This window comes from Camelina sativa, chromosome 17 (assembly GCF_000633955.1).
Source record: "Camelina sativa cultivar DH55 chromosome 17, Cs, whole genome shotgun sequence".
NCBI classification, from domain to species: Eukaryota; Viridiplantae; Streptophyta; class Magnoliopsida; order Brassicales; family Brassicaceae; genus Camelina; species Camelina sativa.
In genome coordinates, this window is record NC_025701.1 from 7,741,115 (window position 1) to 7,767,114 (window position 26,000).

The following is a 26,000-nucleotide window of genomic DNA, read 5'->3' on the forward strand; positions in this document are numbered from 1 at the left end:
CGACCGTATTGGAATTTTCTTTTGTTAAAAGTGTGTATTAGATATTTTGCGTCGATGGTCTACGTAGAAGAGCACTATTGACTTTTATAGCATATACGAGAGGGACTAATGACTAATCCCTCCCTTTCATTTGTGGACAAACCATTCTTTTATTTACTAGCTAGCCTACGTATCCTTCCAGGTTAATAATAATTAACCTTATAGTTTTAGGAGTTATGGATTATGAGTTATCGAATCCTCAATGCAAAAAAAAAAAAAAAAAACACATTCATTAGATTCCCAGTTTTGTTTCACCCTTTCATCAAAATGTAGAATCTTTGAAATATTATACTCGTGAACAAATAAGAAGAAGGATAAGTTCATGTGGATCTGGTCGTCGTATACAAGAGAAACCATGTGATGTGATTATGCATACGATACAAGAGAAACAAGCATATGACGTGGAGTGGATCGGAGATATATCATCCCCCAAAACTGCGTCGTTTTTAATACTCAATAGAACAAAACACACTGATTATTTCCAATAATTAAAAAGGGTCCCGTAACCTAAACACGACAGCGTATTAATTTATAGCTCTTCAGAACCCGTCGGGTGCGGCGTCTCTCCACCGGAAAAGCTCCTCTTCACTTTTTCTTTCACCGCTTCCGCTGAGTCACTCACAACTTCCGCTGCTGATCTAGCAGCTTCCTCCACCGTCGCTTTGCTATTCTCAAAGCTCCTCGTCGCCGCCTCTTTCATATTTTCACCGGCTCCCATCGGGGCATCATTCTTTCCTGTAAAACTATACATATAGTACACAAGAAACGGTTCAAACACAAAGATTCTACGAACCAAACGAAGATTTGAGAGTAATCTATCTAATACTTACTATGTGTTGGGAGGAAAGAAGTGGGACTGTCCACGATCCAAAGTCTCTCTGAGTTTGGCCCAGTAATTTTTACCAGTCCTTCTAATCTTAGTTAGCCAGACCGTCGTCGTTTGATCTTCTTCACTTGGCACCCCTCTCATATGAGAAGAACCGACATCAGCCGAAACGTTTACTGATAATACGAAGAGAATGAAGAAGCAGATAGAGAATATGCATATCAGGTGAAAACCTTTCCCATGCTTTACTATTTCGGCCATCTTTTGATGTTATTTTTTAAATGTTTTCCTCTGTTTTTAAATTAATGCGGTAATAAGAGAAAGCTGAAGGATTCAACTCAAACTTTAAAGGGGGTTTGAGTTTGGCAAGCGAGTCGGCCTTAAAGTCATGGTAGGGACATACCCACGCGTCCAACGGGTTAAGCACGCAACGACAAAACTACCGACGTGAATCGGTGAATGAGGTGGCCCATGGAACACTGAGACACGTGGTGTTTCACTCACTACTTTCAGATTATTTCGTTTTTTCATTTTTGAACCGACCGGTTTATTTTAGTTGAGCTAACCGGGTCTTCTCCGACCGTTTCGATTTCTCATTTTCGAAATTATGTCACGACAAAAGAAACGGTAAGAAAAAACTCTAATTGGTTTGGTAGTCCAACGTAAGGGCACGGCATTAGGTGACTAATCATGATAAACAATTATGAAATTCCCAAATTTTGAAAAATCAAAGAAGTGACTGATATTTTTATTTTCTGTTATATGTACAACAGTATTAAGTTGTGATTTAAAAAATGTTAAACTGACGAGACCCATACATACACCTTTGGTTTGATTTGATTAAAATAAACTTATTATACAGTCCAAAGAGCATCAAGACAGGTAACCACGTTTGTGTGTTTATTATTGGGATATAGATGTTTTAATATTATTAACGCCTGACTCAAAATTGTTCTTTTGGTTATTTTCATTTTTAAGAAACATCTAGTTTATTAGTAGTAGTATATAATGTTGTTTTCGTCTTGCTTCGATCATTATAAATGAGTTACATTATTAGCTATTACGTGTCTTTCGCGCGTCGAGGTTTTTCGCATAATGCATACTAATGAATGAAACCACATGCTCTTCAAAAATGAATCATAAATTTTTGTGTATATATATATCTCTCTGATTAATATAGTTGATGTAACCTAAGCTCTTAGTCTTAGATGTTAAGTTTTAAGATACAGATTAAAACATACGAGAGCTTGATTAACGGCGCAATAGATTGACTAACCAGTCGATGTGACCAATCATAATTACGAATTTTACTTTGCTTGAAAGAAAAGTTTTCAAATTCAATAGATTAACTTAACCCAATCGACCAAATAAAACGAACCAATAAAACGACGTCTCTGCCTTGAGGAAAGAAAACATCTTATCGTGTACCAAATATATATGTGCGGGTGTATTTTCTATTTTTGGCCGACTTCAATTAACCAAGGAGCAAAAAAAATGACATTTGACAAATCTAATCGCCCACATCACCATCAAAATGTATAAACACACTACCGAACAGTGTTTATAAATTATGTCTATGGAAAAATAATCGCCGTAAATGTAACAGTTCTTCTTATATAATCCAACTTTTTGTGGTTTATTTACAGAACAATTAAAAATATTATATTTTCATACGAGCAATTAAAATGGATTAATGGATGAGTTATTTTTAGATAGTTTTATACCTTGCTATCATAAAATATACTTATATCAATATTGTAGATTTAAAAATAGAAAGACCAACTAATTTAAACAAAAAGGTTAGGTGGAAAGGAAGCTTATTACAAATGATTAAATGTTTATAATGATGATAAAAATACGTTTTTTGCAATGTCCATATAGAAAAACATTACATTATATTATTTGAATTTACATTTTTTTGTTTTGTTTCTCTTGTAAAGAAAAAAAAAGAAGTACAGAGTGTTTCTTCTTCCTCTCTTCCTATCAGTTTGGTCGACATTTAAAAAAAAAAAAAAAAAAAAAAAAACCTTAGCCCTTTTAGAGAGAGAAAGAGAGACTGAGACAACTCATCATCAGTTGTTGCGGCAGAAATAGAGAGAGATCGAGATCGAGATCCACACGACGGAGAAGAGAGGCCACCGACCGGTGATGGGATCTTGGCTTCCCCAGTATTGCTTCCGCTTCGTCTTCTACTGTCACTCCCATAACAATAAATAGCAATTACTTCATCTTCCTGATAGCTTTAGCTGCATTTTTCTCCGGAAAACTTACTTACATAACACTCTTTTTTACTCAGGTACCAATCCATCACCACCTCCCTGTTTCTTGTCATTTTCCTAGATTCGATTCTTTCTTGTGTGATGATCGGTGTTTTATGTTTTCATTTTTTGGGGTTTATCCCTATTTTTTGCATTTTCACCTGATTCAAGTTGTTTAGGGCTATTTTTTGGGGATTTGTTTGGGAAATGACGATCTAGATTTCACACTTTTGTACGGTATTTGATTTTTGGATAATTTTACTTGAAAATGGAAACTGTTTCGGAATCTGAAAGAACTCCTTTGTTTGGTGTGTGTGTGGATACGGCGTTGAATTTTTCAAGTGATAAGTCCACCGATCTTTTTTTTTTTTTGGTAGTTTTTGGAATTTTTCTATAATTTGGATTCTGAGCATTCGATTATAGAAAAATGTTTTAGGAAATGTTCTGCTGATTCTCTTGTTTTAGGAAATGTTTATTAGATTGCAACTAGTCACAATCCCTGGTGGTTCATAATAATCATCGCTAGTAGAGAAGAAACTTAGAGATCTGAGCCTATACTTTAAGTGGTCCATTTAAGGATACAAATGGCTGTTCTGCTTTCTGTGTAATAATAAAAACTCAGTTCTGGCGGCTAGCTTGTTAGTTGTCGGCATAGGTCTGTCTTTGAAGCTTTTTTGTTATTTCTGATTTGTGGTATTTTGCCCATTGTTTCATCCGTCACAATCTTTAATCTGACGAGATGACTTTTTCTTCCATTTTTATAATGTTTGTTATCTCTATACATGTGAAGCAGTTATGCATTTTAGTCATCATTGCTCACTACTTCTTCCTCTCTGTTTTTTTTTTTTTTGGTTTCAGTAGGATTTGAAACTCTTACGTTTGAACATAGTGTGGTGTGTTCAGAGTAACTTGCTCTGGGTTTTCTTTTTAAAAAGTAACCAAAATGGGTTCGAGATACCCATCTCATCAGCTCAGCAATGGGCTATTTGTGTCTGGTCGCCCTGAGCAACCCAAAGAACGTCCTCCAACCATGAGCGCAGTAGCCATGCCTTACACGGGTGGCGATATCAAGAGATCAGGAGAATTGGGGAAGATGTTTGATATTCCAACAGATGGGACTAAGTCAAGGAAGTCTGGCCCCATAACTGGTGCTCCTTCAAGATCTGGCTCATTTGCAGGAACTGCTCAATCTGGTCCAGGTGCTCCTATTGCCACTGGCCGTATGTCTGGCTCTTTAGCTTCTGCTGGTTCTGTTTCAATGAAGAAAACCAACTCTGGACCTTTATCTAAGCATGGAGAGCCTTTGAAGAAATCATCTGGACCTCAATCTGGTGGTGGAACACGACAAAATTCCGGACCTATTCCTATTCTCCCAGCTACAGGTCTCATTACCTCTGGGCCTATTACGTCAGGTCCTCTGAATTCATCTGGGGCACCCAGGAAGGTTTCTGGTCCTCTAGATTCTTCTGGTTTGATGAAGTCACATATGCCTTCTGTTGTCCATAACCAGGCGGTAACTACCCTTGGTCCAGAAGATGACTTTTCCTGCTTGAAGAGCTTCCCAAAGCCTGTGCTGTGGTTGGTTGTTCTTATATTCGTAATGGGGTTCCTTGCCGGAGGCTTCATTCTTGGAGCAGTTCACAACCCAATTCTCCTCGTTGTTGTCGCCATCTTGTTCATAGTTGTTGCTGCGCTTTTTATTTGGAATATGTGTTGGGGGAGACGTGGTATCACCGATTTCATTGCTCGTTATCCTGATGCTGATCTTAGAACCGCCAAAAATGGTCAGTACGTGAAGGTCACTGGGGTAAGGATTCGCTGCTGCTTGTCTACTTGCCAGAAATGTGACTTCGGTCTCTAATCATACAATAAATTATTTGGCTGCCATTGAGAGAAGGCTATAGCTGTTTATAATAGTGGAATAAAGCATATTTAGATGGATAGAAGCAGATATTGGAATGCATTTGTAATCTTGGCCTTGCTATGTTTATGACCTTGATTCTTGTCTTATTGTTTGAAGGTGGTTACTTGTGGTAATGTACCCCTTGAGTCATCCTTCCAAAGTGTTCCCAGATGTGTGTACACGTCGACATGTCTTTACGAGTATCGTGGATGGGGTTCAAAACCAGCCAATTCTTCCCATCGTCACTTCACGTGGGGACTGCGGTCATCAGAGGTTAGTTGTTCCCCCAATATCTCGTTTTCACAAAGGTAATGTTATATTATCTTCCTCAACGCCATCAAAGAACACTTCCTTGTTTTATTATGTGGCAGAGACATGTGGTGGACTTCTACATTTCTGATTTTCAGTCTGGTCTCAGAGCCTTAGTCAAAACCGGAAGCGGTGCAAAGGTAACACCTCTTGTAGATGATTCTGCTGTCATCGATTTTAAGCAAGGAAGCGAGCAAGTGTCTCCCGATTTTGTTCGATGGTTAAACAAGAAGAATCTAACAAGCGATGATCGAATAATGCGGCTCAAAGAAGGGTACTGAACAAGCACTTCAATAACAGCTAGTAAAAGCTTGGATCCTGATTCTTGGATATCAATTTCAGGTATATAAAAGAAGGAAGCACAGTGAGTGTGATTGGAGTGGTGCAGAGAAACGATAATGTGTTAATGATAGTTCCCTCATCTGAGCCACTTGCAGCTGGTTGGCAATGGAGGAGATGTACATTCCCTACAAGTCTTGAAGGAATCGTATTGAGATGTGAAGACTCATCGAACGTTGATGCCATACCGGTTTGAGTCATCATCATCATCATCAACATCCGAGTTTAGGTTCATTAAATATTTTTCATGAATCTGGAAAATGTGATCTTCCTGGTGGGTTCGTTTGTTGGTGGTTGTAGTGTTATTTTCTTTCTTTTTAATTCTCATTAATTTTTTTCTGTGTTCTCGGAGTTATTACGGTTAGGATGGTGATGGTGATGGTGATGGCGATGTTGATGGTGGAGGGTGTGGTTTCGTTTTCTTAAGATGAGCTAATTGTTTTTTCTTCTTATTCTTCTTCTTCGCCATTTGGTTTGTATAGCTCTTCAAGTCAATTCTTTTTCAATAGAACTTTGTGTATTTTTGTCAATGTTGTCTAAATCTTTCCTTTTGTGAAAAACAAAACTTTTTGCTGTTCTTTTTAAACCCTTTCTGTCCATGTCTTATATGCTATTTTTGTATTCTAATCAACAGAATAAATATGCAATCCAAATGTTTTTTTTTCCATTAAATAAAAGATTAGTGAGATGATATGATATCATTTCGTTTCTTTAAGATGGGTTACATTGTTGTCAATTGGAGCAATAATAAATGAGAGGCACTGATTTTATTAGAAAGAAATTTAGGTTCAAAAACCAGTGTTTTACAGACAACCAAAACCTAAAAACTACGAACGCAAACAACAAAAATCTTCCTTTTAATTCAGAAAGGTCATTGAAAAGAGTTTCTTTCCCAAACTAATTGGATAACTTAAAACACCAGCAAAGGCGACATTAAATGTAATCAAAATCACATTCTATTTTTGTTTGTTTGTGTGTTTGCTTCTCAACGCAACAATGGAGGACTAACCAACGTCAACGCATGAAAGGGACTAACCAACGCATCTCAGCTCCATTTCCATTTGCCAAATAGTAGATCTTCTTCCAGTTTTCTTCTGTGAATACTTCACGCCGAACTAGTCTTTGCCTGAAACAATAGCAGATTCATGAAATCAATATTCACTTTAATACATCGTGTCAGGTAGATAAACTCCATGATGAACCAAAACTAAAAAAAGGGGGGTTTGATAAGTAGAGAGGACTACAGAGCTGAGTACTATCATCTCTTAAGACATCGAAATGGTTTCATGTATCTCACCTAAGATAGTAATAGCAGACAGCTTCTGCTTCTTCCAAAGAATAACGTGGGAAAGGCAGACGAGCATCAACTGGAACATCTGGCAAGTCTTTACGTAGTTTTCCCACTGCTGTTGAATGTGAAAATGCACCCACCATCATATCTTCATGCATCATGCTTCTGAAAGCATTCACCTGCCAAAAGAATTGAGTGAATTGGGGGTTCCTCTATTTCTCTGAATCAGATAGAATTTGGAAGAAAAATCCACCGTTGTAAGTTCTCTGGCATGTATAGGTCGGCAAGAACGTGGTGTTACAGGCTCCTCAAACTCACTGAATGTAAACCAACTGTTATACTGTAAGAAGAGTAAAAACAAAACAAAATTAACACTAGTGGAAAAGGATGCAGCTTTAAAATAATATCATATGATATCACAAAAGGGAAATCCGGGGACTAACTTGATCAATTGCAATCAACACTGGTACATCTTTCACGAGTGAGAGTTCTTTTCTAAGTCGCACGACGACATTAACAGATGCATGAGTGCTCTTAATCCCCATTTGCACAAGGTCATACAGAGTTGAATCCTCTGGAACTGGCATAGTATCTGCTCCTTTCAAGTATCCTACACCCGCACCTTCTCCAAGCACGATGGGATCATGTATTTTGCACCTTAACTCTCTTAAGCGGGATTCATTGAACTTGACAAAGTCCTACAGAAGTTAACTTTAAATTAAGAGATGCTCCTAAACTAGGATGAATTCCATTGGCAAAGAGGAGTCATGTGAAATCTTGCCTTGAGAATATTCTCAGCTTGCAGAGGAGTATCCCATAAACCTGAATGAGGATTCTTATAGAAGTAACCTCCATGAGTCCAGTCACGTCCTTTCGGAGCATATAAAACTAGCCAGCCTTCGTCACGTGCCCAGTGAACAAGCATCGCCAAAGCAATACTCTTTCCACATTTAACAGGGCCATCCAAGACAATCTGTTTCTTAAGTTTGACACCTTTTCCCCAAAAAGAGAAGCAATGATTAAAAAAACTTAACGGCATTACAGATCCCAGACAAGGCCATATGACAAGCAAGACTAAGCCAACAGATGACCACTCAAGAGATCACTATACTTAAGAAAACAACCTAAAGGGACAAAAAGGATCAACGAAAAAGACTAACCTTTACCGTCACTTGGCCACATGGGAGGATCAGCAAGGCGTCTGAAATTATCTCTAAGAGACAAGAAACTTTTTCTCACAAGCAAAGCAGGTCTCCATGATTCCTTAAACTCATCTTGAATCCCTGAAGCCAATCCCTCCGGCAAAACTGCTTCCAAAGCTGCCTCACTATACCATTTCCACATTATACATAAACAACACCACACAATGAAAATATTAACAGAAGAATATCAGATAGAATTTGAGATTACTCGAATTTGAAGTAGGAGCCAATATCCTTATGAGAAAGCTGCGATAGTGTAGTTCCTTTAGGAGTAAAGAGAGGCCTTCCATTAGGACCAACATCTAGAGAAGGAATCTTCTCATCATCAGCTAACCTCTTGGCTCGACCGGCTTCAAGGTCATCTCCACCGCCGGCTCCAAACTCTCCGTCCTCGGCACCGGCTGCATTTGGATCGCCTCCGCCTTTAGGTTTGGATTTTTTGCCTTCAGCCTTCTTCGTCTTGGTGATTGAAGATTTCGTGCTCTTGGAAGATGAAAAGCATCGATGCGCATGATCTAAACTCGGGAGAAGTGTTCCCACGGCGGCGGCTGAGTTCGGCGCTGAGAAATGAGAAACGGTATCATTTAGAATTAAAGAAGTCCGATTCAATTTGAGATTCCCGGCGGCGATTCTTACGAGAGGCCTCCACATTTCGCTGGCTTCGTCTCTATTGTCTCTCTCACACTCTCTATCTCTCGTCACCGTTAAGGTTTTAGGGAGGGATTTGGACGCAAATCTGACGACCGAAGGAAAGGGGCTGAAGCAGCAGCGAGCTAAACTAAGTGGCAAACTTGTAAATTTTGACTATTTTTTTTTTACTTCGGCGTTAAGCCCATTTATTAATGGGCCGACCGATGTTTGAGATGAAAAGATTGGGTCCAATTCCTGATATGATTTACGTCACGTATCTATTTAACCTTCTTGTTTGTAATTTATTTTCTTTTTGCCAGCTATAATTTATTTAGTACATTTAATATAGAAATATCGTTTGTTGTTTTTTTTCTAATCAATAAAACGAGTATTTTATTTTATTGATATCTGATACTGTATAAGGTACGAGAGTATATCAGATAACCATTTTGTATAATAATATCAAGTTATTTGTTTTAATCATTCACCACTAAAAATCATACTTAATATTTAATTTATAATTTTGCTCCCACGATTATTTTTGTCAACTTTGTTATAGTTAGTTAGGTAGCCTGGCCAACTACAAACAAGCATTTCTTCTTTTCTTGGGGTCAAATTAATACTATAGTTTTAAAAAAAAATAACGTCATCTAAATTATTTAACTACGCGGTAAAGTAAAAGACTTTTTAAAGTAAGAGCCAATAGAATGTCACATCCAATAAAATTGGGGCCAATAGAATAATGAAATTTGTCGAAATTGAAAGCAAAAAAAAAAAAAAAAAAGAAAGACCAAATTTTTAACAAGTGTGGGGATAGAAAGAAAGAAAGAAAACAAGGAAAAGGAAAGCAAGAGAAATGGCGATCTAACGTTGAAGATAATATAACAAAGACAATTTGTGTGTGTGTGTGAGTGTGTGTCTCCCATATCCTTTTTTATTATCCTTTCATGGCGGATAACACGAGAACTGTCCTCAGGCTCTTCTTCATCTTCTTCTTCACTACTAGTCCTCTCTAACGTTTTCCTCTTTTTTTTTTTTACTTTTGGGATATCTATCAGCTATGGCTGCTGCTATGGCCTCTGCTTCTGGTTCTGCTCTTTGCTTCACTGATGTTTCTACCTCTCGAGCTCTCTGCTTTGCTCCTAGAAGAACAATTACGTTTGGTTTTGTTGATAAATCTCTTGTCAATCTCGACCAGCGATTAAGGTTATCAAAATTTAAGTTTGTGATTACTACTTTGTTTCTGAATCAAACTTTGAATTTTCTCTAGAGATCTCCAAATCATATATTTTCTCAATTTGCTAATCTGTTTTTTTTTAATTGCTATCTTTTGGATTGGGTTGAAGATGATCATCTTTGTTTCTCTCTGCTGCTGTATTTAGGATACTAATTCAATCATTTCTGTGTTATTCTTTTGTTTTTTTTTGTGTGTTTAGATTATCCAATTTGAAGACTCGAGCATCAAATGCTACTGCTGTGGAGGTATATGATAATGAATTTGGATTTACTACACACAAGAGGACACTAATTAATAATAAATAGACTCTCTCAAGTTTGATTTTTTTTGTTTCCTTGATTTCAGAAGAATGGAAGTGCGGCTGATTCTGATAAAGTACCAACTCCAGTTGTCATTATCGACCAAGATTCTGACCCTGATGCTACCGTTGTTGAAGTTACCTTTGGTGACCGTCTTGGTGCTCTTCTTGACACTGTAATATGACACCTTCTTCTCTTTTACTCACTTTGCTGCTTTCATAAGTCCCTTTCCCGCATTTTTTCTTTGCGAGTTTTTGATCTGATCAATCTTTTATATATCCAGATGAGTGCTCTCAAGAACTTGGGCTTGAATGTCGTCAAGGCAAATGTTTACCTCGATTCTTCCGGGAAGCACAACAAATTTGCCATTACTAAAGCGTATGTCTTTTCATGTCTTCAAAGAGTTTTTGAGTGATAAGAGTCGTTTAGATTGTTAATGTTGTTTTACTTTTGACTTTGTAAGAGATAGTTGACTTTGGAATTGAGTGTTGTGTTGTGTTGTTCTGAAACAGGGATAGTGGAAGAAAAGTAGAAGACCCTGAGTTGCTTGAGGCTATTCGTCTCACTGTCATAAACAATTTGCTTGAGTTTCATCCTGTAAGCTACTTCTATCCTGATATCCTCTCTTTTTAAATTTCCTATTTTACATAGTTTCTCAACTCTTTAACATTGCTTCTTGATGATTTGGATCAGGAATCCAGTTCTCAATTAGCAATGGGAGCAGCTTTTGGTGTTCTTCCTCCAACTGAACCGGTAAAAAAATCATTAAAATGTGGTGTTGTTTGTATATAACTTTATCATCTAACATTAATTGCTCTTCCTCTTCCCGGTCATGTACAGCTAAGATATAAGAATAGAGATAACAAAGACTTAAATAATATTAATCAACATGTTTTGATTTGGCGGGTCAATGTAGAGTACAAGTATTAAAACTTCATTATAGTATTCACTTTTGATGAAGAAGGGATGAAGCACGCAACTTCAAAGTTAGTCCCAAAAACTTATTTTGTTTGCTTGTGTTTATTGTCAGATCGATGTGGACATAGCAACACATATAAGCATTGAAGATGATGGACCAGACCGCAGGTTAAACAAAACCCATACCTTATCCACAACTCTATCACCATATCTTCATTTATCCATCGAAATGCATATACTTTTGTAATACTATATGATCTTATCATTGATACGTAACTATTTGTTGAGGATGCAGTTTACTCTTCATAGAAACAGCGGATAGACCTGGACTATTAGTTGAGCTGGTGAAGATCATTTCAGATATCAGCGTGGCTGTCGAATCTGGAGAATTCGATACTGAGGTAATTAACTATCCTAAACTTCATTATATGTAAAGTTTAAACATACATATAATATCCCTCTTTTTCTCATGTTGATGGTTCTTATTGTTGTATGTGAAACAAATAGGGTTTGCTGGCTAAGGTAAAGTTCCATGTAAGCTACAAGAACAAAGCCCTAATCAAGCCTCTCCAGCAGGTAAAAAGTTTACAAATCAGACTTTTCTCTTAATGAATGAGTCGAAATGATTTTACTGAAATGTAAGCAAATTTGGTTTTGTAGGTTCTTACTAATAGTATGAGGTACTTCTTGAGGCGTCCATCAACTGACGAGTCAAGTTTCTGATAATGCCATTTTTACAAACTCTGAAAATCTCATTCGTCTGTGACTACTTTTTTACCACCTTTTTTGTTTGTTTCACATTTGACCAAAATAAACTGCTTCATTTAAAGTAGACATCTCATACACCTGTAATAGTAACATTCTCCATTATTCATCAAATTTGCCTTCATCCACAACCTGTCAAATCTGATTACCTAGATTGCTTGAAGTAATATAGAGGATTTTTGTTTGACACAAGCAAAGATCAAGCCAAGCACATTTGAAGAAAGTTAGATTGCAAATACGGGCAAACAAGTCTTAAATTCCCCTAGTTATACAAATTCAGAGAGTACAAATCTTTTTCCCTGTTTTTTTTTTTTTCAGAAAAAAGGATTTAGATAAAACCTTGAGATAGAGTTTCACCATATATAATGTTATTTAAATGACAATGATCTTTCTCCATTTGCAATCTTCATTCAAGCACCACTTGCGTAAAGACGAGTCCATTCCTTAGCTGCATGTGTTCACATTGATATGAGATTACCAGATTAAAGAGGAGAGGACTATGCTTTGTTATATAACTTATTGAGTTTTAAATTATCACCTGTTTCCACAGCTTCTGCTTCATTACTTTTCCAATGCTTAGCTATGTTCTCAGACAGTGGATCATCTGGGTTGGGTGCACTTAGAAGAGCTTGAATACTATTGGAGAACCATAATAAGTCAATAACTAATGTTAGTTGCAATAATAACTAATGTCTATAGAAAGTATTCATACCTCAAGAGCACAGTTCGTATTTGTAGTGCAGGGCTCCACTTGTCTTTCAGTATGTCAAGACAGATTCTTCCAAGCTATATATACATGATAAAAATGCAAACAAAAAATAGTTCATCGGGATAAAAGACCATGTGTTTGGTGGTTAATAATATTGCTATTAAGAGAAGAAAAGGAAAGATTTCACAACAAACCTTGTCGATGTTAGGATGGTATATCTTGGTGAGAAACCTAACCTGTGTTTCAAATGATATCATCAATAAGGCCCACAAACTTTTATATCAAGTGTAGAAACTATGGGTACCTTGTCTCATGCTAAACGTGAAAATATATTTGGAACCAGAATCATCAATCTAATAAAAACCCATTTGGTATAAAATCCAAATATTAAGAGTAAAGAGAATCTTCTTACCAATCCTAAATAGCCATTTACACTTAAACACGATGTGAGCTACACTAATTCTACTCAACTAACCCAGGAAATGTAATAAATGCAGCTAAAAGGATCAGAAACGTGAAAAGAAAACGAAAAAACTCACAAAAGTTGAAGCAACTTACCTTGGGAGCTGCCATAGGATATTCTTCAGGCAAAAAGAGCTCCAACTTGAAAACTCCTCCTACGAAATTCGAAACGAAACAAAATGATTTGGTAAACATCAATTGATAGAAATTTGATGCTAGATAAAACAACTGTGTAAAACATGAAATCAAAGGTAGCTTATAGACTAATCATTATTCACTACCACCACAAATCCAAACATCAGCAATCTATATAAGATCTATAGAAACCCTAGTACCTAAACAGACATATCTGTTTGTATTAACAAAGATCAAGAGACAGTGACATTTCCATTAGCATGCAATCAAAAAAGCACCTTAAGAGATTTAAAACAAACTTAGTACCTTCATAAGGAGATTGAGTAGGACCAAGAATCATAACATTGAAGTAACGCATATTTTCCTCTGATGGAGACGCACTTATCCCAGGAGCTGCCACAAAAATAAGGTCAATCAAGTTTACGAATTGAAATCCATAATTCCAGTTACCAAAAACCAACTGATTCAGCTCAAATCGACTGTAAAACTAAAAATAGATGGAACGAATTGATGAACTTACCAGGTTCACTAAGTAAACGTTGAGTTTCCTATCAGATCGGAGAAAAAAAAAAAGAAAAAAGAGTCAGATCACAAAAGTTGCAGAAACGTAGATAGGAGATAAAAAACTCAAACAAAGCTATCAAAATTCTTCATAACCCAAATTATACTGAACTAGTAATAAGGCAGATAGAGGTTCCTTTGTCTGATTTCGGATATACAAATCCCCAAAAAATGAAATCTAGGGATCGGAGGATTGAACAGAGATCGGGAAAACGTACCTTGATGATTCTTCGGGGAAGATTACTATTGGCCATAATCGCGCGCTATCGGATTCGATCGATCACCAGGAGGAGAAATTAGGGTTTTTGAGAGAGAAAGAGAGAGAGAGAGAGAGAGAGAACGAAGCTTAGCAAAGGAGGTGAGGTGATGATTAATCGAGTACGCTTCGTTGTCTCTCGTTTCGTGCTCCCTTTTGATGCTTTTAATTCTTTTTTTCTTTTTCTCTTTTCGGAAAATAAAATTTTCTGATTAATATGTCTGACCAACAAAAAAAAAAGAAAAGGAAACAGATCACATATGTAATTCATTTGTGAAAATCTAAATTCTAATTTATACTACTATTTTTTCTATATCCATTTTCTATTTTAAATCATGATTAAGGACGTCTAATAATATCCATGATTATGTTGAAGGATATTATGATACATTTTTCTTAAAAATCATTTCGGAAAATCCGTTTTTTTGTTAATGTTAACATAACGACATGCACTAATGAACTCAGTTGGATGGTAACATAATGACGATATAAAACCTTTTTTAGTTCAATAATTTATTAAAGATGACCTTTGTTCGTCAGTGCCTTTCATATCTGTTTGTTCTTTTCGTGCTTTTTACAAATGCGTTGGTCGAACGCTAACTCAAGAGCACAGAAATTATCTAGTCCTCTCCCTAGTCAAAATTGGAATCCGCAATATCAAAAGGACAAATGAAAGATAAAGACTTCGCAGAATAAGAGTATCATAAACAAAATCTGTCACGTTCTTCTAACCGTTTCGACTTCAAAAGTTTACGACTATAACCGTGAAAGCCGATACTAATCAGTTATATTAGTTCTTACATCTCGCTCAAAACTGGCCAATGAATTGAGTTAAAAAAGCTACAAACAAGTCTACAGAGTTTAAGGATTCGTGTTTATTTATTTTGGGACTCTTCTAAGTGCGACGTATTTGCCAAACACATTTTTATCCTGCCACATGTGCGGGATGAAAAACGATCTATACTTAGCTGGCGATAGCTCTCTGTCCAAATAAGGTAACACCGCAATAGCCTGAAAAAAAGGGCAAGCGGAGATGAGGTAAGTGAGATTAAAGATTTGATTTTGTTTCAGGAAAATGGATCATTTCTTATACCTCCCATGTAGATAGGTCGCTGCCTCGATATTGATATGGTCTGCTAAGCTGCAACTCAATGAGGAATGTACATGTTTCGATGTTCTTTAACTGAAAACAAAAGATGGAGAAAATTAAGCGATGCTCAAGTTTATGAATCTAAGAAGATTGGAAGGGTTTCATTGGAAAAGAGTGCGACTTTATACATATTGTTCTTCAGACGCTTGGTTCTTGTTGTTGAAGTATGGAGGTGATGCTGCAGTGCCTCCAAGTGTACTGTTAAATGGGAATGGAAGAAGACCACGGAATCCATCATCGATCCACCGTACTTCGCTAATGTAGTCAGGCACAAAAAACGATGATGGGTATCGATGCCATTCACTTCCCACACATAGAACAGAACCTGATTTACCAAACAACCAATAATTCATCAGTGATCAGAAAACTTTTGACAAAAGAAGTTCATTCCTCTTAGTCCGATGGCAAATTCCTATTCTTTGAAGTAAAAGTGAGATGTGGTCTTTCACTCGTATTTGCATCCTAACAATCAAAGAGTTCTGTTCGAAATAAATATACCTGGTCCTGCATCATCATGGTGCTCCAGTAGTTTGTAGACCTCTAAGGGAGCGGAATAGCCATTAATCAGAGCAAATGTGCGAGAATGTGAAGCACACAAGATAACACCAAGAATCACAGGTCGGAGATATTTGGTTATCTACATATTAAAAAGAAATGTGAGTATCGGACATTTCAATTTATGGAAAGGAATAAATCAGAGACAGATATATTGTAAGTTAGTAGAACTTACTGTCACCAGAAAACTTTCACGAGAGCTATACTTTTCCCGGAAAAGTTCAGGGATGTTCTCGATAACAGCAGAAGCAGAGACACATATAAGAGGATATATAGGATATAGGAACCTGCAGCAATCAATTGAAAATCAAAAACACTGTTTGCTGGATACCGTGATTTAAGTATCATAAAATCAGATTCCTCAAGATCTAGAAGCAACCAAATAACTGCTCCAAGAACTACAAGATGAAAGATAAAAAAAAGTCACCTTTCTTCTTTGTGGGGCTGAAGTGACATGAACGCCAGCCAAATATACATCGGCGAAATCACAACTAGCAGGCCATGGTCATACTTTTTTCTGATAACTGGATATATTGCGACAAACAATATTGCCAAGATGAAACAGAAGTTGAAGTTGTTAAATCCATTTCTTATATAAAATAATGGTCCTTCAGTTCCATAGAGATGGCTCTCTCCACCCCCTAACACATTGTATATCAAGAGATTCAAAACCGACGATGTCCATCTCTTGTAATAATAGTAATCCACAAGTACTGAGAGTCCCTGGAAAGGAGACAAAAGTATTAAGAAAAAAGTACCTTTTAGTTCCAGATGCAAATGAAAGTCAGCAACATGCAATAATTCCCATAAAATCCACACAGACAAAACGCCTAAGATTGGTGTAAACTTACTAGGATAAAAATAGAGGTGACAGCGCCAGAGATGAATGTTTGCTTGAATCTCTTAACCAGAGAGTAAATAACGACAGGTAAAAAAGCCAAGATAGAGAATGGCCAGCCAAGAATCACCCCGACAACCGAAACTGCAACAGCCATGGCATACTTCTCGAAAAGTAGTAAACCAGATGAGAGGCTAATGGCGTACATGGAAAATGAACTGGGGAGGAAACCTATCCAATTAAGGAAAACATGAATAATGAATTAGTAAGAAACCAGAACATAATGCCAAGTTCGCAAGAGGCAGAAGAAATTTTTCATCAGAATAACTTATACAAGCATTTGAAACTAGAAAACATATCAGATACAAGAATACCGTGGAAAGCCTATATAAGCATATTAAGGAAGTGTAACAAATCAACGCTAAACAAAGCACTCACTGGTACTAGCAAAGAAGCAGCCACTGGTTAAGCAAAGCATCGCAACTGCATATGTAGCAATACGTTTCCCATACTTTCTGGAGAGCGCAACAACCAGGACAGTGTCTGAAACTGCAGAAACCAGTCCGAGGAAGAGTCTTACTGCATAGAAAACTCTAACCTACCCAAATGATAGGAAAAAAAATTGGATAAGAGATATGCAGTTTTATATATACGAATTAGAATGTACATCAGTAAGTTTCCATTGCTTACCTTCTCATCACCAAACCACCAAGAAGCAGGCCGTCCAGCCAGTTCATGAAATAGAATGTATAAGTAGGATCGAAGAGCAAAGTTAGAACTGCAAAACACACACACACACAAACACAAAAAAAGAAGTAATCAGTCTCATATAAAAACTCAAGTTACAAAGATGTTGATACACAGAAAATAATTTCACATTAAGCTATGTTACATACAAAACTCGAAACACTAAGAACGATTCCGTCGAAATCAAATTTCACATTTCAGATTGCAAATTCGAACTAACTGTAGAGATAATTTCCCAAGCTATTACAGATTCATACACATTGAACAGCAGCTCAAGTAACAGACTCACTCGAGCTAGCATCGCGTCTTTCTAATACGTGAATGCGCATTATTGAACAACACATAAGAGTAGCGCAAAAAAGCAAACCTGTATTCCCAGGTCTGAAACCCCGACTTGTAGAGAAGATAATGGAGAGGCTCCCAGTAATTGAACACTTCATCGCAGTCATGAATGATGTTCGAAGTCGCGCTCATGTAACGAAGATAACATAGCGCTATAAACGGCAAGAACCACCGGAGACCAGGATCCTCCGCATCGCCGCCGTTAGATCGGCCGGGCTTATCGGTCTTCGAGTAAGAGTTTGTGGAAGAAGAGGAAGATGAATCAGAGAGAAGTGGACGCCTCTGACGCGTCGTCGTTAGATCCATCGAGAGCTTTTTGGTGAACAATGGAGATTGTGCAGAAGGAAGTTAGCTTCTTTCCCTTCTCGACGAAGCAAGCAATGAAAAAGGGATTAGTGACAAAGTTAAAAGTATCTTAACGAATTAGAGGGTCAGTGTGGTAGATTTAAAATTTTTGAGAAAAAAGAAGGCCTTTTAACCATAAATGGAAAAAAGATAGAAAAGTATTGTCTTAAGTTGTTCATTTAATGGGCTTCTTATATTACTTTAAGCCCATTATGTTTTCACCTTTTCTACTACTACACGCGTAAAAAAAGATCACCACACTTGCTCCAAGGGAGGAACTTGTGATGCTAATGTCATTTTTTTTTAATTTTTTTTCTTCCCTGTTTTTGGATAGAAACAAAGGGAATCAAACGATCACCACAAATATATAGAAAGATGTCAACTAAGAACTGTTTTCTCGCTTATTTTTACAGGGGTTTGTACTAATTGTCTTGTTATATACTAATTTTAATCGTGTCTACGTATACTGTATACATCTCCAAATATTATTTTACTCGTAATTGAATCTCCTTATAACCAAGGCTCATACCATTACAACTCAAAATGATGAGCAAGGACAATCCAATTGGGTCTCATTTTCTTCTTGCGTCCCGTAGCCATCTGTTTGTACACGCGTCAGCGACCAGATCATCTTGTAAAGTTGTATGAAAATATTCGAAAATGACCACTACTTGCATATAGTCCTTATCCAAATCCTCATATTAATCATTAGGTGAACCCAAGTGTTACCCATTCAACTCGAACTAGTCAAACAAAGACTACTAAAAAAAACAAAAACTCTAGATTACCCTTTACACTCAATAATTAAATACATATATATATATATATATATATATATACACGCATCCAACATTTGAGTAACTAAGCAATGTCTCCACTTAATTTCTTCCTAACCCTACTACTTCTAATGTCCACTACTCGGACTATAGTAGCCCAAGTCCCTTCCGACAAAACATTCAAGATCATAAACCAAGGCGAGTTCGGCGACTACATCACCGAATACAACGCTAACTATAGAATCATTCAAACAGAAAGCCAGAGTAATATTTTCTCTTCAGGTCCTTTCCAACTATTTTTCTACAATACTACTCCAAACGCTTATATCTTAGCCATCCGAGCTGGTCACCCAAAAGACGAATCTCTCATGCGTTGGGTTTGGGACGCCAATAGAAACAACCCTGTGGGAGAACAATCCACTCTCTCTCTTAACCGCGACGGAAACCTGGTCCTCGCGGAGTCTAACGGTCGGGTCAAATGGCAGACAAATACTGTTAACAAAGGCGTAACTGGTCTCCGTCTCATGCCTAATGGTAACCTTGTACTACACGACAAGAACGGCGGGTTCGTTTGGCAGAGCTTCGACCACCCAACCGACACTCTTCTCACCGGTCAGTCTCTTAGAACAATCCGAGTCAACAAACTCGTGAGCCGTAAATCCGATACCGACGGCTCAGATGGTCCATACACTATGGTTCTGGACAACAAAGGTTTAACCATGTACGTGAACAAAACTGGTAAGTCTCTTGCTTACGGAGGATGGACGGAGAGAGACTTCAACGGTTCCGTCACTTTTGACGTTGCAAGGGAAATAGACAACGTAACTGTTCCTTCCGCTTACGAGATTGTCTTGAAGTTAGGCTCTGCCGATACGAATCCAGGGAACAAACGGCGACGGTTGCTACAGGTAAGGAAGATCGGAAACGCCGTGACGATAATCCTTAACAAGATTAACTACGACGGGACGACGTCGTTTCTTAGACTTGGCTCAGACGGAAGCCTCAAAGCTTTCACTTACTTCGAAAGGGCAACGTATCTAAAATGGGAAGAAACTTTCGCTTTCTTCTCGACTTACTTCGTCTGACGTTGCGGACTCCCTTCATCGTGCGGTGAGTTTGGTTACTGCGACGACGGTATGTGCGTCGCGTGTCCTACGCCTAAGGGCTTGATCGGGTGGAGTGAGAAGTGCTCGCCACCGATTAAAACTCAGTTTTGTGGGGACAAGGTTAAAAGCGTAAACTATTATAAGATTGTTGGCGTGGAGCATTTTAATGGTCCTTATGTAGATGATGGTGAAGGCCCAACTACGGTTAGTGATTGTAAGAAGAAGTGCGATGGCGATTGCAAGTGTTTAGGGTTCTTCTTTAAGGAAAAAACAAACAAGTGTTTGCTTGCTTCTTTACTAGGAACACTTATCAAAGATATTAAGACTTCCATTGGTTACATCAAATATTAGTGTTTAGGTTTTCATGTGAACTAGCTTGTTTATCATCTTTACATATATTGGATTTTTGGATACTTTTTGTTTATTTATTAGCCGTTAAGTAATCGATTTGGACTTTTTGAACTGTTTGAAACTATTTGACATTGTTGAAATAAAAAAAATAGGCAATGAATGATCCATCATCACAAATCTCTGGTTGGATCTTTAGAAATGGTAAAGCAAGGTGGTTTGTAAAACAGTTTTTTAAAGACATAATTGCATACATCAAAAAGATAATAATAGACCGAGTTTTTGTAATTAAAAAGTGAATTGTGTAATAACATTATACTTATACAATTTGCATTACATTTCTCAATAGAATTGATTGTAACACTAATCATTCATGGTTGTTGTTCGAATCTACAATCCCTCATCCTGGTGAATCATATTTCTAGATTCTTATTATTATAAACTGAAAATCGTACTCAGACAGAACGAAACAAACTTTGATTTGTTTATATGAACAGTTTATATGAACACATTCAAACAAGAAGAATTTGACAATATATTTTATGAAAAATGTGCAGTTATATAAGAATTGATGTTAAGAGTAAAAGTATTCAAATGATATTATCGATAATTTGTCAAAAAGATTTTAAGAATGGTGTAAGATTTTCATTGACTGGCATTAATATATGCAACGATCTACAAAGACATCAATAAAGCCATTTCCAAAAAATTCATAATTTGTGTGGTTTTTTTTAAATGAAAGTCAAGATGAAATTGTTGCAATCAATGCTTTAAGATTAGAATTAAGAATAGATGTGCATTGTTCTAAATCTTGCATTGAGTCGGGAAATATCATTTGCGAAACCCCCATCTCCAGTTATGATGGTAAGGGTTTGAAGTTCATGATCGACGCTAGGTGCACAAAAATATATAAATAAAAATATTTTTAAAATATTAAAAATCAAATATTTAATATTTAATAATACTTATTTTTTAATTTTAAATAGAGTTTAAATATTTATAGTATTTCAAAATTGAGATGTAGCTTAAATATTTATAATATTTTAAATTTTTAAAGTAAAATATTAAAGATACTTAAATTTTTGATAGAGTCTAAAACTCATATCTATAAAAAAATAGTTGTGTTGTACTTTCAAACTATAATGATATAAAATACTTCATAACATGTCATAAAAATAGCTAAATTGTTTTAAAGTTTTCAATTTTTATATATGCATCATTTTGATAGTTTGATAGACTATTAAAATATGAAAATTGATATTCTCATATATTTGAATATATTTATGTCATGTGTATAAGTAAATTTGTCTATAGTATTTGTAATTTCTTGTCAATAATGTTTTTAAATATTACAAATTCAATTCCAAAAAACCATAAAATTTACAACATTTGAAAGTATAATCTTATTTTGCTAAAATTAGCTCAATTTTTTAAAAATGTAAGCAATTAAAAAAATATTTCTATAAATTAATAATAATATTAAAATTTAAACAATTTATACTAGAAAATAATAATTATTAATTTATAGATAAATTAATATTACTATAAATTAATAAAATTCATGGTCCCAATATTATTAGTTTATAGAGGTTTTACTTTATAATCATAGGAAATTTGATATTCTAAAATTGGGAACGTTTACAAAAATATTTCTGTATTTTATTTTTATGATTATATAGATTAAGTAAATAGTTTAGTTAAGTAAATTTTACTTTTACCAAAATTTTAGCGTTAATATGGAGATTTGACAGCTTTAGTAAGTTATTAGGTCATCTTTATTGCTACAATACATATTGTGTTCTTAAAAATTTTAAAATAATAAAATTGTTGAATAGTGGATATAACTGTTTTTAAGTAATTGAAAATTGTTCTTATATAAAAACTGTTGAATGTGTGTTCTTAAGTATAAATTATTATTTAATTATTTTAGTTTTTCTAAAATTACTACAATTGATCTACCGTTAAAGATGCCTTTTTACCTTCTACTTTTATTTAATATAGATTGCCTTTTCGATAGTAATCGATCTGGATTTTTTTTTTGGAACTGTTTTAAGTTATTTGACATTGTTGATAGCCAGAAATAGTAAAGCTTTTTTCTAATAAGCAAGGTGGTTTGCAAATTGCAATTAGGCAATTCCCAGTAGAGGGTGATGGGCCCTTTGGAATTGGGTCCATTGGGCTGTTTGAAAAGGTCCACCGTATAGACGAGCAGATCGAACAGATCTTACGACGGAGACAGATAGACCGCCGCCTGAAAGATTCGTCAACAATTTGGGTAAATAAATCAAGAACTTCACCTCGTTTGGATTTTGGTAATGATCTGTGTGTTGATAACATCAAACTGAAAAACTTATTGGAAACCCTCTGATCAAACTGAGACAATTGAGCCAATGAGCTAACAAATCATTAGAGTGAGCCCAAAGTAGAAACCACTGTGTATGAGTATCATCAGATTTCTAGGGTTCATTAAAAAAAAAAATTACACCACAGAGGCAATTTCTATCTTTCTTCCACTGGAGAGTGAAAAAATATCCAAAGTTTTAAAGTCAACAACGATGCCAAAATCGCAAGATCAAGAAACAAAATCACGGGACGAGCGATGATCATTTCATAGCTTTGTGAATCGAATCCGTAGGCGGTTGATGCAATAAACCTACACCACCTTGTTGTTGATTCTTTTGCTCCTCCTCCTGCTTCAGAATCGCGTTTCTCTCCATCTCACGCCATTTATTGATCGCGAAAGTACATAGAACTGCGACATTTACAATCAGTCATGAGAAACTGTTGGGTATGTCATGTGAAGCAAAAAGAGAGAACTTACATCCGGCGCCGACGAACCAGACCATTCGAAGGATCTTCGGAGCTGGTGGACCTTCCTCCATCATTTCTTCTTATCGCTTCTCTCTTCTTCTCTGAGCTTCCGAGTCTTTTTTTTCTAAAGAGTTGCATCAAACGTTGTCGTTTTGTAGTTCTGTGACAAATTGAGACCTAAACCCGACAACATAACGCAACCCGACCCGGTTCTGAAGTTATGGTTTTATGATTTTCATCACATCTTTGCTCAACAACAGTAAACAACCAAAAGAAACTATTGTGTTCTCTACACACGGACGGTAAAAATGCAGCATCCTATCTTGCTTATACCTTCAAATGAGAATCTGTTCTTTATTTTAGAAAAATCAAGCCGAAAAGTTTAATGTTGCAGCAGGAAGAACGTTTTGCCATTGTTCCATTAGAGGCAATGGCAGCTTACAAACCCCATGATCCTGTGCAAAAGCGGTGGTTCTTTAGACTGAGAACCAGTGAATAATGAAGTAGACTGAGATTCTTCTGCCTCATAACTGATGTACATATTGAAACTGGTTCGCCAACAATTCTTGATATAAAGTTAAATAAACATTATTATGTAGTAGTGTATAGTCTAAAACTCATATAAATGTCGATAGTATTACAAAACAAGGACATAATCAAACAATGGACCATGGGGGGTTATAATTCTCTCTCAACAGTAAGAAGAAAAAAAATCCTTTAATTTGAGCAGCACCCGAGTTTCTTCAAAGCAGAGACATCGTTTTTAACTTCAATTTTCTCACCTTTTGGGACTGAGGCGTTCCCATCTTCACCAGCTTCTACTTGCTTCTTGCTTGTGATGCGATAGATCTGTGTCAACACCTCTGCAAATGCGTCCTCGACATTGGTAGCTTCAAGAGCAGATGTTTCCATGAAGCAGAGCGATTCTTGTTCCGCGTAGGATTTCCCATCTTCTGTAGGAACAGCTAGTAAGTGGCGGAGATCGGATTTGTTACCAACCAGCATCACTACAATGTTTGGATCTGTGTGGTTCTTGAGCTCCTTTAACCACCGGTCTACGTTCTCAAATGTTGCACGGCGGGTTACATCATATACTAGAAGTGCACCCACAGCTCCACGGTAGTATGCACTAGTGATGGCACGGTACCTGTGATAAGAATTAAACTTAAGTCTTAAAATCGTTGCGAGAATCAGTGATAAAAAAGAGCAAAGCTGTCAGGGAAGAAAACTCTAATAAGCTTTTTATGTTTCATTATCCTGATCAAGCTGTCAAGAATGTGCATACTACTAATCTGATATCCAACAGGTTTGCCAAAAGTGATAACCAAATTGGCAGGTCAAAGAAGTAAAATAGCAAAGAGAGAGAATGTTGTTTGCGTACATTCTAATAATAGTCAATGCAAGTGTTTCTGATTTTTAGTGATCATTAATCAGAAAGAATCACATGTTCTCGATCATCCATCCAATTTAAGATGTAATTCAAGCAATCATAGTCCTATTGAGTCAAATCAAAGATGTATTTCGATTTCCAGAAGAAGGGAGTTTTCTTTTAATCTACATTATTATTAAGCTATGTACCTCCATATTCTATCTTTCAATGGTGGTCAAATGCAGTCAACCGTTTTCAGAAGAACAAAGTCAACGGAGAGACTCTTTAGTAAATGGCTGTTGAACACACAAAAAAAAACTAAAACCAAGCATATAAGCCAGTGAATGAATGAATGAATCAGACATTGCATAGTCACCACACACCCTAGACCTAGAGAAGATAAGATCAGCTTCATCTTAAGCTTTCATTCATTCTAAAAACTATTTGATAGCACATATAGATTGGCTTAAAGAGCTCAATTTCGATACACTATAATGAATTCAGATCAATTCTGACAAACGAATCAAAAGCTAAGTGTCCCACTGTAAAAGTAACCAGAACGATATAGATCTGTGGAAACTAGATTAAAAAGGCACTGTTAGATCGAGAACCTAAAAGTATGTAAAGCAAAGGAGCTAAGAGTGATCTCCTCATTGCAATGTACTCAAAAGTAAATTACCAAGATCTAGCTTGACCGTCGATTAACAAACAAATCAAAGACGAAGAAAGGAAGTGAAGAAGAAGAAGAAGAAGAAGAACGAACGAACCTCTCCTGACCAGCAGTGTCCCAAATTTGAGCTTTGATGACCTTACCATCGACTTTTAAGGTACGAGTAGCGAACTCGACGCCAATGGTGGATTTAGACTCGAGGTTGAACTCGTTTTTGGTGAATCTGGAAAGGAGATTCGATTTCCCAACTCCAGAATCACCAATAAGAACAACTTTGAAGAGGTAATCGTAGTCATCTTCCACTCTGTACCCTGCCATCTCTCCGCCGTCTCTCAGTCTCAGGTGGTCGCGCTTCTCCTCAGCGATATTAATCTGAGAACTAAAGAGAGAGAGAGAGAGACGCAGTGAGGTGTAAACTGAGATTTGAAATAACGCGACGAAATTGGAAAAGAGTTAAAGCGACAAGCGGTGACAGTCTGTGATTGTATTCTTATATCTTGTCCGTTGATCTATCTGTGCGCGTTGGTGATTGTTGTGATTACATCTGTCTTGGCTTTTTACACTTTTACCCTTAGTCTAATGTCAGCCGGAGTGGGAGTGCGAGTGGGAGTGGGAGTGGGAGAGGTTTAAATAAGTAATCACTGTATTAGCAAGGTTTGAGTGCCATAAATGCCGTCGATACCGTGTATTCAAACTGTTTTTAATGTCTCTAGATCATTATTCTGTCACAAAATACATAAACTAACGAGTCCATTGGTGACTTTAAAAAAAGCTAATAATTCGAATTTTTTTACTAGAATAAAT

General features: G+C 36.5%; 8 protein-coding genes and 1 pseudogene across 12 annotated transcripts; 3 read left to right on the top strand and 6 right to left on the bottom strand.

Annotated features, from left to right (window-relative positions):
- LOC104756009 lies at positions 343–1,222 on the bottom strand. Its single transcript, XM_010478515.2, has 2 exons — positions 870–1,222; positions 343–782 (listed from the first exon to the last, which is right to left on the bottom strand). Exons 1-2 carry the CDS (start codon positions 1,124–1,126, stop codon positions 569–571), a joined length of 471 nt encoding a protein of 156 aa, XP_010476817.1. The 5' UTR covers positions 1,127–1,222; the 3' UTR covers positions 343–568.
- LOC104756010 (uncharacterized membrane protein At1g16860) lies at positions 2,872–6,301 on the top strand. Of its 2 annotated transcripts, none has more exons than XM_019239527.1 (5): positions 2,872–3,161; positions 3,985–4,930; positions 5,144–5,299; positions 5,398–5,609; positions 5,678–6,301. In XM_019239527.1, the coding sequence occupies exons 2-5, from the start codon at positions 4,067–4,069 to the stop codon at positions 5,868–5,870; spliced, it is 1,425 nt and encodes a 474-aa protein (XP_019095072.1). In that variant the 5' UTR covers positions 2,872–3,161; positions 3,985–4,066; the 3' UTR covers positions 5,871–6,301. The 2 variants fall into 2 exon arrangements, with proteins under 2 accessions (XP_019095072.1, XP_010476818.1); XM_010478516.2 differs by having other exon boundaries at positions 2,873–3,161; positions 3,982–4,930.
- Positions 6,420–8,934, bottom strand: LOC104756011. Its single transcript, XM_010478517.2, has 7 exons — positions 8,376–8,934; positions 8,126–8,292; positions 7,747–7,958; positions 7,409–7,663; positions 7,219–7,305; positions 6,972–7,144; positions 6,420–6,800 (listed from the first exon to the last, which is right to left on the bottom strand). Exons 1-7 carry the CDS (start codon positions 8,816–8,818, stop codon positions 6,689–6,691), a joined length of 1,449 nt encoding a protein of 482 aa, XP_010476819.1. The 5' UTR covers positions 8,819–8,934; the 3' UTR covers positions 6,420–6,688.
- LOC104756013 (ACT domain-containing protein ACR11) lies at positions 9,601–12,142 on the top strand. Of its 3 annotated transcripts, XM_010478519.2 has the most exons (11): positions 9,601–9,704; positions 9,856–10,003; positions 10,234–10,279; positions 10,380–10,508; positions 10,617–10,711; positions 10,846–10,930; positions 11,027–11,086; positions 11,364–11,419; positions 11,547–11,652; positions 11,759–11,827; positions 11,912–12,142. In XM_010478519.2, exons 2-11 carry the CDS (start codon positions 9,858–9,860, stop codon positions 11,972–11,974), a joined length of 855 nt encoding a protein of 284 aa, XP_010476821.1. In that variant the 5' UTR covers positions 9,601–9,704; positions 9,856–9,857; the 3' UTR covers positions 11,975–12,142. The 3 variants fall into 3 exon arrangements, with proteins under 3 accessions (XP_010476821.1, XP_010476820.1, XP_010476822.1); XM_010478518.1 differs by lacking the exon at positions 9,601–9,704 and having other exon boundaries at positions 9,711–10,003; XM_010478520.2 differs by lacking the exon at positions 9,601–9,704 and having other exon boundaries at positions 9,711–10,003; positions 10,383–10,508; positions 11,912–12,140.
- Positions 12,230–14,295, bottom strand: LOC104756014 (ubiquitin-conjugating enzyme E2 36). Its single transcript, XM_010478522.2, has 8 exons — positions 14,102–14,295; positions 13,843–13,870; positions 13,629–13,715; positions 13,284–13,342; positions 12,920–12,961; positions 12,729–12,802; positions 12,555–12,652; positions 12,230–12,464 (listed from the first exon to the last, which is right to left on the bottom strand). Exons 1-8 carry the CDS (start codon positions 14,135–14,137, stop codon positions 12,427–12,429), a joined length of 462 nt encoding a protein of 153 aa, XP_010476824.1. The 5' UTR covers positions 14,138–14,295; the 3' UTR covers positions 12,230–12,426.
- LOC104756015 (dol-P-Man:Man(6)GlcNAc(2)-PP-Dol alpha-1,2-mannosyltransferase) lies at positions 14,833–18,218 on the bottom strand. 2 transcript variants are annotated; one of them, XM_010478523.1, is made up of 10 exons: positions 17,797–18,218; positions 17,373–17,460; positions 17,121–17,280; positions 16,696–16,913; positions 16,272–16,567; positions 16,020–16,131; positions 15,788–15,926; positions 15,418–15,614; positions 15,233–15,322; positions 14,833–15,150 (listed from the first exon to the last, which is right to left on the bottom strand). In XM_010478523.1, the coding sequence occupies exons 1-10, from the start codon at positions 18,075–18,077 to the stop codon at positions 15,019–15,021; spliced, it is 1,713 nt and encodes a 570-aa protein (XP_010476825.1). In that variant the 5' UTR covers positions 18,078–18,218; the 3' UTR covers positions 14,833–15,018. The 2 variants fall into 2 exon arrangements, with proteins under 2 accessions (XP_010476825.1, XP_010476826.1); XM_010478524.1 differs by lacking the exon at positions 14,833–15,150 and having other exon boundaries at positions 15,411–15,614.
- LOC104759255 lies at positions 18,985–20,473 on the top strand (annotated as a pseudogene).
- LOC104756016 lies at positions 22,688–23,379 on the bottom strand. The gene is made up of 2 exons (XM_010478525.2): positions 23,168–23,379; positions 22,688–23,098 (listed from the first exon to the last, which is right to left on the bottom strand). The coding sequence occupies exons 1-2, from the start codon at positions 23,229–23,231 to the stop codon at positions 22,950–22,952; spliced, it is 213 nt and encodes a 70-aa protein (XP_010476827.1). The 5' UTR covers positions 23,232–23,379; the 3' UTR covers positions 22,688–22,949.
- LOC104756017 (ras-related protein RABA1b) lies at positions 23,707–25,643 on the bottom strand. Its single transcript, XM_010478526.2, has 2 exons — positions 25,294–25,643; positions 23,707–24,304 (listed from the first exon to the last, which is right to left on the bottom strand). The coding sequence occupies exons 1-2, from the start codon at positions 25,512–25,514 to the stop codon at positions 23,875–23,877; spliced, it is 651 nt and encodes a 216-aa protein (XP_010476828.1). The 5' UTR covers positions 25,515–25,643; the 3' UTR covers positions 23,707–23,874.

Coding starts and splice junctions, on each gene's coding strand:
- LOC104756014 (XM_010478522.2), bottom strand. CDS start 14,137: ATGGCCAATAGTAATCTTCCCCGAAGAATCATCAAG. Junction 13,871..14,101: donor TTCCCCGAAGAATCATCAAG/GTACGTTTTCCC, acceptor CCGATCTGATAG/GAAACTCAACGTTTACTTAG. Junction 13,343..13,628: donor TACTCAATCTCCTTATGAAG/GTACTAAGTTTG, acceptor CGAATTTCGTAG/GAGGAGTTTTCAAGTTGGAG.
- LOC104756015 (XM_010478523.1), bottom strand. CDS start 18,077: ATGGATCTAACGACGACGCGTCAGAGGCGTCCACTTCTCTCTGATTCA. Junction 16,914..17,120: donor CTGCTTCTTTGCTAGTACCA/GTGAGTGCTTTG, acceptor TTAATTGGATAG/GTTTCCTCCCCAGTTCATTT. Junction 15,323..15,417: donor AAGCGTCTGAAGAACAATAT/GTATAAAGTCGC, acceptor TTTTGTTTTCAG/TTAAAGAACATCGAAACATG.
- LOC104756013 (XM_010478519.2), top strand. CDS start 9,858: ATGGCTGCTGCTATGGCCTCTGCTTCTGGTTCTGCTCTTTGCTTCACT. Junction 10,712..10,845: donor AAATTTGCCATTACTAAAGC/GTATGTCTTTTC, acceptor GTTCTGAAACAG/GGATAGTGGAAGAAAAGTAG. Junction 10,931..11,026: donor ATTTGCTTGAGTTTCATCCT/GTAAGCTACTTC, acceptor GATTTGGATCAG/GAATCCAGTTCTCAATTAGC.
- LOC104756016 (XM_010478525.2), bottom strand. CDS start 23,231: ATGATGGAGGAAGGTCCACCAGCTCCGAAGATCCTTCGAATGGTCTGG. Junction 23,099..23,167: donor CTGGTTCGTCGGCGCCGGAT/GTAAGTTCTCTC, acceptor TAAATGTCGCAG/TTCTATGTACTTTCGCGATC.
- LOC104756011 (XM_010478517.2), bottom strand. CDS start 8,818: ATGTGGAGGCCTCTCGTAAGAATCGCCGCCGGGAATCTCAAATTGAAT. Junction 7,664..7,746: donor AAGCTGAGAATATTCTCAAG/GCAAGATTTCAC, acceptor TAACTTCTGTAG/GACTTTGTCAAGTTCAATGA. Junction 7,145..7,218: donor ATGCCAGAGAACTTACAACG/GTGGATTTTTCT, acceptor TTCTTTTGGCAG/GTGAATGCTTTCAGAAGCAT.
- LOC104756017 (XM_010478526.2), bottom strand. CDS start 25,514: ATGGCAGGGTACAGAGTGGAAGATGACTACGATTACCTCTTCAAAGTT. Junction 24,305..25,293: donor GACACTGCTGGTCAGGAGAG/GTTCGTTCGTTC, acceptor TTCTTATCACAG/GTACCGTGCCATCACTAGTG.
- LOC104756009 (XM_010478515.2), bottom strand. CDS start 1,126: ATGGCCGAAATAGTAAAGCATGGGAAAGGTTTTCACCTGATATGCATA. Junction 783..869: donor TTCTTTCCTCCCAACACATA/GTAAGTATTAGA, acceptor CTATATGTATAG/TTTTACAGGAAAGAATGATG.
- LOC104756010 (XM_019239527.1), top strand. CDS start 4,067: ATGGGTTCGAGATACCCATCTCATCAGCTCAGCAATGGGCTATTTGTG. Junction 4,931..5,143: donor AGTACGTGAAGGTCACTGGG/GTAAGGATTCGC, acceptor TATTGTTTGAAG/GTGGTTACTTGTGGTAATGT. Junction 5,300..5,397: donor GGGGACTGCGGTCATCAGAG/GTTAGTTGTTCC, acceptor ATTATGTGGCAG/AGACATGTGGTGGACTTCTA.